This window comes from Carex rostrata, chromosome 23, assembly GCF_964058835.1.
Source record: "Carex rostrata chromosome 23, lpCarRost1.2, whole genome shotgun sequence".
In the NCBI taxonomy this organism is placed as follows: Eukaryota; Viridiplantae; Streptophyta; class Magnoliopsida; order Poales; family Cyperaceae; genus Carex; species Carex rostrata.
Genome location: NC_135940.1, coordinates 5,067,146 through 5,079,329, shown reverse-complemented (window position 1 = coordinate 5,079,329; position 12,184 = coordinate 5,067,146). Strand labels below are relative to the sequence as shown.

Below are 12,184 nucleotides of genomic sequence, written 5' to 3'. Positions count from 1 at the left end.
TTTTAAAATTGAAACATACAATTAATAAGTAAGTACTTTCGACTCCAGCACGTAGGCAGAATTACTTCTACTAGTTTTTGATAACCGAGGAGGAAGAAAAGGGGTGAGTCCTACGACCTCTGGTATGTTGATTTTGTTTTTGTTCCTTTGCTTCTATCTTGTGCTATGGTACCTGCAAGGCTGCAACTTGTACAGTGTACAACTGGTAAGTGGTGGCCCCAAAGGCACATAGAGGGGGTGAATATGGTCTTTTTAAACTTTTAATCTAAGTTATAAGTCTCTATTGTGTTTTAGAGTTATTCTCGGCGAAAACTCAAATAACTTGGTCTTAAACTAAAATATAAAATAATAAAGTAAATAGTACAGTTTAGAGACACTTGACACAAGAGTTGTTTATGAGTTTGGCACTAACGCCTAGGTCTCCGGAGCCCTCGACCTTTTGAGATGACGCGCCTTTCTTTACCTAATAAGAAAGGAAGTACAAGGTGAAACCGGTGAGCCCTTAGAAAGTCACACGGCCAGAGCACGGAATTGGCTCACGAGCACTAAATGCTCAGGAATATCAAAGCGAGCAACTAAGGCTCAGAAGTAAAAGGTTGATCTCGCAGGATCACTCTAAGAGTTTATGTATTGGTTGAATAAGCTTGAGATTGATTGTATATATTGAAGTTGAAGTGCACAAGCAACAACGTTGAAGTGCACAAGCAACAACGGCTTTCTCTAGATCTGAAAATTCAAAATATTGAAGTTGGGGGCGACTAGAGTTATTTTTCAAACATTGGTATTGCTTCTATTTATAAAGAGCTTATACAAATGAGGTAATTTGGCTATACCGTTATAACGGTTCCTAGACCATTATAACGGTAGGTCAAATTACGCTGGTTTGGATTGCCGGGAACCCTAACGGTAGATTTTATGTATAACGGTAGTCTATTGTTGTAACGGTTCCCATAACAGAAATCCTCTGGAACTCCTGCTGTTGGGTGACGGTCCCAATCAATTTAATCTGTCACATGCCGATAGAGGATTTATTTATTCCGTTACAACGGTTCCTGAACTGTTGTAATGGTTGGCCTCACTTAGTTCATTCTCAAGCTTATTTTACCAATTTTACAGATTAATTATCCTAATCTTGAGATGATGCTTCTGCTGTCCAATGTCTTGTGCTTCATGGCTATATCTTTGATGTTGTATAGTAGTATATTAATTTATCCTTGATGTGTAATTATTAAATCTTCTGTTGTCATGAACCTGCACAATGTCTCAAGAAAGAAAATTGTAAAAATACAATTTATATATGTTTTGCAAATCTAGTCAAACAGACAAGTATATAATGGCACAAGTCAATAGTAAGTGGGTCAGTCTCTAGTTGTAAGTTTTTTCATGTGGGTTGTGGCTTGTATAATTTGTTGTGTGATGTCTGTATATGAATATCCGAACTGATGAGCCTAGGAGATGCTCCTGCATGCTGCCTCTGTAACAAAAGCTACTCTTCTTGTAATTCTCGTTATAATAACAAACGTAAGGGCCTTTTTCTCAAAAAAAAAAAAACAATTACATGGCATCTGAAAATTCAGTTTGTACATACATATATTTTAAAGGCACGAGTGTTATTTTTACTCAAATGAAATAATTTCTCTTCCATTATGTGTACGTTCCAATCAATAACTTGAAAAAAATTCAATTATTTTCCATTTGGATTCCAATCAGCAAAGTTCACTTGAAAATCATCTCTATTGAATTCTATTGAATTGAAATCTATTGAACTTAAAAAAATGTTGGTTCCAATCACACTATTCATGTACAATTTCTAGCTTAAAAATAAAGACTTTGTAAACACTTACAAAACATACAATTAGAAGAGAATAAAATTATGTTATTGCTCTATCTATCTCTCTTGTTATTTACTTATTTTTATTGTAACTTCATTTTAATTTTACAACATTTTAATTTTTGCTATTATTATTGATCAATATTTTTAATTGAGTAATGGATATATTTATAATATAGTTATATTTAAATGAGAAACAATTAATTTTAAAATTTTGATGGACAAATATCTAATTGAAAAGATTGTGGTGGGTATTTATCTAAATTTCTCAATTTATAAAGGTAGACCACCGAATAGGGGGTGTAAACGGTCGGATACAGATCAAATAGTGGTCTTACTGTATCCATATTTGTTATAATTTTTTGAATACGAATATGGATAGTCTTGGATACAGATACAAATCGAATATCGGATAGATACAAATATATATATTTTTTATAATTAACTTGTTGATTACAAAACATCTATTATATTATTAAAATATCAGTTATTAATTATGTTATTGTTCATTAAAATATATATCTATATACAATTTAATAAATTATTAATACAATATGCAATTTAATAAATTAATTTAAGAACATATAACACATTTGTTGTGGTTTAAAAGTGTAAATAGTCGGATATGGATAGTTAAAGGTCTTACCATAGTCTTATTTGTTATAATTTTTCTGATACGATACGGATACGAAAACGGATAGTCTCGAATACGAATACAAATCGGATAATTTAGATAATTTTTTGGATTTGAATTTGGACGAAATCTGATATTAATAATATCCGATCCGTTTACACCCGTACCACCGGGCACCGAGCCACCGACTTATAAATGGGTTGGACGCGTAACGTCGTAAATTAAACAGAAGAGAAGCCGGACTCGAAACGACCCCATTAAATGCGATTAATTCCCCAGATTGAAATCCGCGCTTGCTCTCAACCATCCATCCAATCATTTCGTTCGTCCGTTCGTTCGTTACTTGCTTCCTTTTTTTCACCTTCACTTAATATATAAATTTTATTATTTTACGCACAATAATTGGGATTGGGATTGGGATTGCGATTGGGATTGGATCAGTAGATTAGAATCTGAAAATGAATTGTTCAAGAAGAAGAGGAAGCGCGGAGGAGGAGGAGGAGGAGGAAGAGCAAGTAGAAGAAGGAATTGCCGGTGCTGGTGTGTTGTCTGATGGGGATGGTTCTACTGCTTCTTCTGCTGCCGCTGCTTCGGTGGCGGCGTTGTTTGATGTGCAGACGATGGGGGCGTGCCGAGCGGACGAGCGGTCATCTTTGCCCTCTCTGCCCTGCCTTCTCTCGCTGCCACTCCTCCGCCTCAGCCTTAGCCTCAGCCTCACCAGCCCATCCCTCGGAATCTTTGGCCCAGCCGCCCAGGATCGCCTCCTTGCTCACCTTACCCAGGTACTTGCCTTCCTTACGCACCCACCAATACCATCGTCCCTTTTTATTTTATCTTATGTTGTATTCATCCTTCACTAACTGCTGCTGCCTTCTCCTTGTCCTCTTCAATCAATCAATCAAACTACGTACGTACATACAGCTTTTCGATGCCTCAGAAATCGGGTTACTGGTCAGATGCCTCTGTGCCCCTCTCGTCTCCATTCGAGTTGGCAAAGTCAATAGGCTCGGCTCTCTTCTCTGCCCCATTCCTTCCAGGTATTCATTTTTTCCTTCACCTCAAACCTACATCCCCCCTCCTTTCCATATTTCCCAACTGAACTTACCAGTTGGGTTGTCAACCAAATATAGTTGTGGAGACCTCAATTTTATTATTTTTAAGAATGAGTTCATTTTTGGAGGCTTAATTTAACTTTGTGGTCAGAATAGAAGATATATATTATTGAAAACATGTACGATATTATAATTAATTTCATACTGCGTAGGTAATGCTACTGCTCACATCCTATGAATATTGGCTCTATGCCTACCTCTCTATAGGTTTAGGTTTATGTCCAAATTTTAGACTGCTCTTGTTGATTGATGCGCTACCTGATACATAGAATTCTGCTTTCTTTAATTATTATTCATTTAAGCTGAATTTGTTTAAGTGGATAAATTAAGACATGTATCTTTTATTTATATCATATATTCTAACTACTATAAATAAAAGGAAATGCAGAATTGTATGGATCAGTTAATTTTGATGGCGCTATACAACCTACCAAATGAATGTATGTTTTCGTTTGTAGGTAAAAATGGGCGTTTGTCATACATAATCTCTGAAATGTGAGGAAAAGGGAAGAAGGTAGTTCTTTCGTGTTCCCTTTGTGCTACTTTTACTATGCATCATCATTCCGAGTGCCAACTTATCTTAAAATTTTACTCTGATACCTGTACATTTGTGTTAACAACTTCAATATTATACATATATATTGGTGCTTCTTCTTCTGGTCTCCATGCATGTACTTTCCTGTGTGATGCTTGGTAGTCTCCCAGCCATGTTTGGTATAATTCAGGTACTGCTATGAACCAGACCATAAGTATGATGACCTTTTTTTTGTTTTACTTATTTATTTATTTATTATTTTATGATGCTTGCTTTGGCATTTTCGATTTGAATACTATCGTTGTATGTGCTTATTACCCTTTTTGGGGGTTTTGTTCACCTGGCTGGAATTTTCTATTTTGTTGTCCTTAACTGGTGCTTGTTCAATAAATTTATTTTGCTTTGCTTTATCAATATCATCCTACGTTGGTTCATGTCCCTTTTGAAGATTTAACTTGGTGAAAGTTTATCTGTCTATACTGTTTCTTAATTATTCTATAAAGGAATCTATCATGTATTGGTTTTTCAGGCAACTTAGCAACATTTTAGTTTTCAGCGGCTTGCATTGTCAACAAGTGAATGTTGTGTGTTCTCATGAATCTCTGTAAATTTGTCAAAACTGAAAACAGTCTTTTTGTTTACAATTAGTGCTATCTTCTCTTTTTTATTTTTTCTTTAAAAAAGAAAGTTCTTTTGGAGGTAATTTAATTACCTCTCAGCTATGAAAATAATGGTTAGGATGGCACATATGAGTTAGTTAGTTGTTGTTATGACATATATATTGTATTTTTTTTTGGGCAGAGGGCAGTTAAATTTGAATATGGCGCCGGCGTCTCGGTTGCAGATATCATTTGTTGGAGATGACGGCCGCACTGAGCAGCTCTGTTCAATCAGTTGCAACTCTTCTGAGGTGGATAGCATCATAATTGAAGAGATAGTGGCAGATACATCCGGCCGGTCTTTTCTAGTGAAAGTCTCAGAATCTCAGGTGTTCTATTACTGGTTGTCTGAGAAGTCATTATCCCATGGCCTTCACTTGCTTGGCAAGGTACTCATTCGTTCTCCTTTTTACATTATTATTTTTTAATGAGATGAGATGAGAAAGTTTTGGTTTATTATTGTGTGAGAATGCTTATTGTTGTAGTTTTGGTTTATTATTGTGTGAGAATGCTTATTGTTGTAGTTTTGGTTTCATTAAATACGATGTTTAGATGAAAGATGTATTGAGAAGGAGACCCACGTTGTCAGAGCTGACAGGAATCTCAAGGTCGCGTCTGGATTCACTGGGCAGTCATCTGCAAGCCTGCCTTGTCAGTCCTAAGGTCCTTGCTGTTGCTCAATCAATCCACTCAGAAACCACTGCCTCCACATCCACATTTACCACCACCTCATCTGAAAATGCAAGGTCGCCCCGCCCTCACCACCACCGCACCTTCACATCCACATCCACCCATGGGTCATCTTCGTTGTCATCATCATCCAGAGGTGCCAGTCTTAGCCCCAGAGGCAATACTTCTTTCAAGGATAACTCCTCATCCTTGTCTTCTGTGAGGACTGTTGGGGGCATTCGAGATAACAAGCTCAAAGGGCGCCATGTGAGCCCACTTGTCATCCCGTCATTGCCCTTCAACTCTCCCCCTGCCACACAACATTCACTGCTGCCATCATTCCACTCAGAAGCTGTGGCTAGCCTCTCTGCAGGTTTGCCTCCTGAGTTTTCTCCTTTTAATCCCCTGACATTTCAGTTCCCCATCCCCCCTTCAGACTGTGCTTCCTCCATGTCCATGGACAACCAGCCCCTCTTCAAGCCCCAGTATTGCTGGTGCCCGATGGGACCGTCCCGTGTGCCATCATCTGCGCTGCCCCCTCTCACTCTCCCCCTCCCTCCTCCACCTCCCCCTCCCCCTCCCTCCTCACTCTCTCTTAGCACCACTGCCTCTTCTGACTGTACCAAAGTATTGCTTGATCCTCTCGTCCACCTCCCCCTCCCTGTCTCATCTCTTGTCATCCCACCTCTGCCCGGCAGTTCTCAGTTCCCTGCCTTCACGGGCCTCATGTCAGACCCCATTGTGCACATGCCTGCTGTAATGGACATCCGTTCAGCTGGGCAAGCTTACCTGGTCAGTGCTGGGCCTGCCATATCGACAGCCATACCTCCTCTTCCTCTGGTGGTGCCAACCACAGAGTCAGTGGCGGAGAAGAATGCAAGGGAGACACTTATGCGGCTCTTGGACTCGGCACCCATGCCCAACCCCATCCATGCTGTTGCCTTTAGTATGGATGTGTTTTCAAGTGTTAACTCCACTGCTTTGAAGGAAGATATGTCGTGTCAGGCTAGCGAGCGAGAAGAGAATGAACAAGAGCAAGAAGTCTGTCGGGTGGATAATATAAAATGGGATGAATAAGAGCATGGGAATCTTCTGTCTAGGAAAACATTATGATAATGATATGATCATTTTGTTGGTACAGTGTACATGCCAATCAATATTGGATAGGTATATTTTATAGGACATGAAATATGTATGCTGAGCATCTTTTCCCTTTAACTTGTTTTCATTTCATGCCTCGTTAAAAGAAGGGGCTTATTTTGTTCGTTGGTGCAAATGCCGTAGTTGTAAGTAATGTGGATGTGGTTAGACTTGTCAAGTTATTTTGAAAATTTGAATGTAGTCGAAATCATCTTATAGTTTTTTTGGCTTGTATGTAAACATAGGTCTGGGGAATGCGTATCCGCTAAAGTATGTGTAAGGTGGGGTTCACTAGGATCTGTATCCTCCCAGGTACCTGACTGGACTGAAACTGATGGTTCAGATTTACTCTCAGTCGGTGATTACTTGGGATGGCACAGGGCAGTATTATTTGTGCTTTGAGATTTGTGCCAATTTAAAAATTTGGGCTGAGAATAAATCTAGGCCTGTTTGGGTCAGGTTCAGTCAGGTACCTGGGAGGATACGGATTCGGGTTCACTATTTTATGTTTCATATTAACTCAAAAACAGTGTGTCTATTTGGGATAGCGTAGGGGCAGTATTATATGTGCTTTGAGATTCATGCAAAGTTAAAAGAACGCTCCGGATCTACTAATTTTAAAAGATTTCCTTTTAGAGGATCGGGGTTCCTCCTCTTTTCTTTTTTTGTGATTTGAAGAGGATCCGAGTTCCAGGTTCTGAGGTCTGAGGTTTCTCAAATTAATCTATATCATACAGATGAAATTAAAGGCCCATATAGCTTCAGAGAAAGCCCATTTTCATAACCATGTGGCCCATGTCCATCAAAAGCAAAGAAAGAGGATCACTTGACTGTCCCTCCCTGGTCCGTTCGAGAAAGATACAACCAACCAACCAGCCAACCAAATTTGCAAACCAAAATCTAAATTAGACTTATACTAAGACTAGCAACATAATTTTATACAGCTACCATGACTAACAACATCGCTTTATCCAAATTAAGGAGCCTTTTATTGTATTGTCAGTATAAATTGGCGCAAGTGAAGATGACACGATGGATAGATGACCCAATTAATTTGCTTTTAACCCAAGGCATCTCTCAACATCCAATCAACAACCAATGTTAACATCAATTCCATAGTTGACAGATAAACTTTGATAAAGAAATCTATACTTAAAAACTCAACTACGGAAAATCATTATTTCCAGTGCTGTTGTAGGTATATTTCATTTTCATTGTCTTTCAACTTGCAAGTTTCAAGTGCCATTCCAAGTAGGTTGGTAGTGAAATACGAGAGTGCTTTAAGGCGGCCTAGATATATATGCTTTCTCTTGGTACCCTTTACTACTAAATTATTAGTGGACATGATGGATTCCAAAAAAAAAACTGATAGATCTCAACAACTAGAATTTTTAAGTTCATTCGCGGTTTGCTTTAAAAGAGGTCAACTCAGATCAGAACCTCAAACATTTTCATATTAATCTTACACAATAGTTATTAAGAAAGTCTCTCGCCAATATTGTATTTACTACTCTTTTACAATGAATTTAAATTATGTCTCATTCACAATTCTGTTATTATAAGGAAAAAACAAGCATAAGAGAGTATATCCCCAAAAGAAGCCAAATTTCAGAACTAATTTGTCACACAAATTCAATGTTCCAAGAAATAATGAACAAAAAAAAAAAAAAAAGGCAGATAAAAACATCCCCAAGTAACCAGAATTTAGCTGATCATCCCTGTTCCTGATGACAGAAAAACAAAAAACAAAATGAAAAAACATTTCCCTCCCTTTTAGAAGAAACCCAACTTTCCTTTGGGGCCACTAGCACTTGTTCAATTTTGTATGATACATTATTGCGTGATGAAAAATCAATTTTGCCCAATTTTAACTTAATTGCGTTTAACACTTTGGCAGGTCCTTGGGGGGAGGTAGAATTGATTCATGGGGACCGTTGCCATTTTCCACGATGAACGCCATCTTCAGACCCCACGTCGTGTGCACCTCAAAATGACAATGCATAAACCACACACCTGCACTCAAGCAAATACATTCGCATTCAACATATATTATCTATTGTCATGAATTTTCAATTTTCTTTATATATGCTATGCAGTATATATGCCGATCACAATGAGATAGCTTAATTTGAACTTTTATCTACTAGCTAACGTACAATTAACATATACCTGGATTGTCAGCTCTGAACCGTATAGCCAACCATCCGCCAGTCGGTACACCAATTGTATTTCTCTCAATGGGGTCTACCAAATTGAACTTTGCAGGATCAGATGCAGGGTTGTAATTGCCAAGGCCCTTGCCCACTGCAAAGAAGTTGAAGCCATGCAGATGGACTGGGTGGCTCTCTGGCGAGATGACCCCAGTATCTTGCAGAACAATCTGCACCGTGGAGTTGTACAGCAACTGGTACAGCCTTGTGCCGTTCATGGTCTGTAAGTTTTTGGGGCCAGGGCCAGAGTAGTTGTATGAAAAAAGCGGTGTGCCTGGGAAGTCAGTAGTGTATACACCGCTGACGTTGTAGTAATGCGCCTGCAGTAGTGCGACTGTGGGCATGACGAAGCTGACATTGTTTATGGAGCCCACAATGCGGGTCCCATTGATACAGGATGGGCATGGGTTGACGCCAACACCAATTGTGAAGAAAAGCGAGTGGTCAACAGTCTGGGGCACAAGTGCCGGGTACTGCAAGGAGTTGAGGCTACGGAGGGAGTCGAGGAAGGATGTAGCGATGGACGTAGCATTTTGCGGTGGTGGCTTGGTGGTGGTCAGAGCGGTGGTAGTGAGGGAGGAGTTGCTGTAGTGCACGGTGGCGGTGGTGGTCCGGTTGTCGACTGGGATGGGGACATCCATGAAAGGGGAGACCGTGATTAGGTAGGTGCCAGAACCCTTGTTAGCGGTGAGCAGAGCATTGGTGGTCTGTCCAGGGGCGATGAGGATTGTGTCTGTCTTGAAGGGCTTGGTATAAATGGCATCGACCTCCACAATCGTCAGCTTGTGACCCGCCACCTTCACGAACAGTTCCTCGTTGAGCGCAGCGTTGATTATCCGCAGCAGGTACGTTTTCCCGCTCTCCACTTGCAACCTGTACCCATCTGCACCCCCTATATATATAGATGTATACAGTAATTAATGCACATTCCAATTTCCTTAATTAGTTATATATATGTTAGTTACTGGTGCACTTTACTGAGCCCTGCAGTAATCCATAGCTACTTTGATAGTTTTACTGTAACAAAGATGTGTGTATGTGTGTGTCAAAAGAAAAGATGATGGATCATCTGTAGCTAGATCATATAAAACCTTGTAAGGAAGGACAAGATGCAAGGGGGCCCGTGTGACCATTGATGGTGTGCGAATCAGAGATATTCGGCGGCAGGCCAAGCTTTGTTGACTGATCGACCACTGCCTCCACGTCCGAGTTCCACCACTCTCCTACAATTTTTTTCATTAAGAACAAACAATTATTGACATACAAACTAAGAGGATGTTTGTGCGTATGCACATGCATAACCCCAACTGATCTCACCTAGGACCACAACATCTTCCTTGTCGGGTTTAGGGAAGGGATAGGGAACGCCGAGCTTGGGCAGTATAACTATTGCACCATGCACAGTCGCACGCAGCCACAGTATGTGTGCGTGCCAGAGGAGTGTGCCACGCTGCCCAGTTAGCGTGAAGTTGTACACAAAACTTTGTCGAGGTGGAATTGGGCACTGAGTGATGTATGCTGGACCGTCGTTCCAGCCTGTCCTGAGCTGTCTAATCCCGTGCCTATACAATTATTTTTTTGTAGAAGAACAGAGTACATCATTAATTACTTCAATTACTTTAATTAATGCTGTAAGTGATATAGTAATCAATGCAATTCTTGCTATTTATGTATTTATAATTTCTTATATATATAGTTCATGATATATAAAATCCAAGAAATATTTTTATTTATTTATTTATGCAAAATGTAGGAAAAATGATCAAGACAACTCAAGCTTACCAGTGGACAGTGACATTGTACTTAACATGGTTGACCACCCTGACCAGAACGGTATCTCCTTCTCTTGCATAGACTGTAGGACCGGGGAACTGCCCGTTAACCGTTACAGTCGGCTTTGTCGAGCATAGCTTAGTCACATTTTTCTCCACAACCTATATATGAGCATGCATTTCAGATTCATCCAATGTAAACCAAACATGCATGCTGGTATAGAAATGCTAAGTACAAAGAAGAAATGCTAGTTAATGATGGCCTTTTAAGTTGAATTAGTTACCTAGTTAATTAGCTCAACGTCATAAGAAATGCTAAGTACAAATTAAGAAGAAGGAAATTGAAAGAGTCAATTAATTGTTCGTTCCTTTTTACTATTTTGTGTAACCATATGTACCGATCGACTTGAATAGCATGTTGTCTACAACACAGATTTATTCATAATATAATATATTAAGTGAGACTTTCCAGAAAAGGTCAATATATATTAATTACTAGTTAATTAAAGAAATTTTAAGAATACTATAGCTTGTCGCTTGATCCTTAAATATTTCCATTACATGAATAATATATATGTGCTAACGTCATGTTTACTTTTCTTTATCTATTTATAGCCCCGTGTTAAATTATAAAAATTTTACGGGGAGCACAGTAAATAATGCTGACCTAGCTAGCCATAAATTAAGAGGAAAGTGTATAAACTCAATTCCTTACATTGAACTTGTAATGGCGAATTCGTGCATCGACCAATGCCGGAAGAATGCACAGCAACAACACTGCTGCTCGTAAACAACTAATTTGCACCATCTTCTCACGATCGACCTGTATATGTGTATTTTATCAGTATATGTGTATATATGATATACAGATACCAGTGATGGATGGAGGGATGGATGGATCAAATTAAGTAATATATGAATGTATATGTTTGGCTACAATTGATATATAGATAGATATATGAATGTTGGGCAGGGCAGGTGATGGATGGCAAATTGGCAGGTGGTGATGAGTGCATAGAATAAAATGACCAGGCAGCGCAAGGTCTTATAGGGTGAGTTGGTGAGTGGTGTGTGAGAGAGAGAGAGAGAGAGGTGTGTGTGGCATGCATCTGCCATGGGGTTTTAGCTCCTGCGTCGTTTTTAGTTGTAGGTGGCTTAGCCTTGAAATACACGGTTTTCCTTCCATTGGCACAATTTAATTAATAATCTCATCACATTATTCTTACTTGCAAAGTGCAAACCCCTATAACTTGGATTTCACATAAAGTATAATACAAACTTAATTGTTCACCCCGCAGCTTCCAGTCAGGATTAATTCGGCTCACAAACAAAATAATTAAATAAAATTAGTACTGTCACTTTCTGATTGTTAAATGGATTTGAACTGCCTGCCTACTAAGAGTAAGAAATTTCCAAGAATATCGACTCCTTAATTACATGCTTTTCTTCTTTCTTTCCTTCTATTATTTTATTTCTATATATTCTATATTCCATAATTTCTTTTTCTTTTTTTTCCTTTTCTATAACTTTCTTGCCTTCAGTACAAAAGAACCAGAGCATCTCATATTCTCAATTTCTCATGCTACTGCACTTGCATCTTCATTATATATGTATAATTATAT

At 38.9% G+C, this 12,184-nt stretch overlaps 2 protein-coding genes across 3 annotated transcripts; one reads left to right on the top strand and one right to left on the bottom strand.

Annotated features, from left to right (window-relative positions):
* The first annotated feature begins 2,765 nt into the window (after positions 1 to 2,765).
* On the top strand, positions 2,766 to 6,781 carry LOC144574552 (flocculation protein). 2 transcript variants are annotated; one of them, XM_078324524.1, is made up of 4 exons: positions 2,766 to 3,247; positions 3,387 to 3,502; positions 4,914 to 5,160; positions 5,324 to 6,781. In XM_078324524.1, the coding sequence occupies exons 1-4, from the start codon at positions 2,924 to 2,926 to the stop codon at positions 6,515 to 6,517; spliced, it is 1,881 nt and encodes a 626-aa protein (XP_078180650.1). In that variant the 5' UTR covers positions 2,766 to 2,923; the 3' UTR covers positions 6,518 to 6,781. The 2 variants fall into 2 exon arrangements, with proteins under 2 accessions (XP_078180650.1, XP_078180652.1); XM_078324526.1 differs by lacking the exon at positions 3,387 to 3,502 and having other exon boundaries at positions 3,000 to 3,247.
* A 1,315-nt stretch (positions 6,782 to 8,096) lies between these two features.
* LOC144574551 (laccase-22-like) lies at positions 8,097 to 11,528 on the bottom strand. Its single transcript, XM_078324523.1, has 6 exons — positions 11,278 to 11,528; positions 10,573 to 10,724; positions 10,108 to 10,352; positions 9,882 to 10,013; positions 8,750 to 9,682; positions 8,097 to 8,593 (listed from the first exon to the last, which is right to left on the bottom strand). The coding sequence occupies exons 1-6, from the start codon at positions 11,368 to 11,370 to the stop codon at positions 8,463 to 8,465; spliced, it is 1,686 nt and encodes a 561-aa protein (XP_078180649.1). The 5' UTR covers positions 11,371 to 11,528; the 3' UTR covers positions 8,097 to 8,462.
* Positions 11,529 to 12,184: the final 656 nt, after the last annotated feature.

Bases quoted from the DNA above. Each gene is read 5' to 3' on its own strand.
- LOC144574552 (XM_078324524.1), top strand. From the start codon at position 2,924: ATGAATTGTTCAAGAAGAAGAGGAAGCGCGGAGGAGGAGGAGGAGGAG. The intron at 3,248-3,386 runs GTACTTGCCTTC...ACGTACATACAG, and splicing joins TCCTTGCTCACCTTACCCAG to CTTTTCGATGCCTCAGAAAT. The intron at 5,161-5,323 runs GTACTCATTCGT...TACGATGTTTAG, and splicing joins GCCTTCACTTGCTTGGCAAG to ATGAAAGATGTATTGAGAAG.
- LOC144574551 (XM_078324523.1), bottom strand. From the start codon at position 11,370: ATGGTGCAAATTAGTTGTTTACGAGCAGCAGTGTTGTTGCTGTGCATT. The intron at 10,725-11,277 runs GTAAGGAATTGA...GCTCATATATAG, and splicing joins TTCGCCATTACAAGTTCAAT to GTTGTGGAGAAAAATGTGAC. The intron at 10,014-10,107 runs GTGAGATCAGTT...AAAAAATTGTAG, and splicing joins GGAAGATGTTGTGGTCCTAG to GAGAGTGGTGGAACTCGGAC.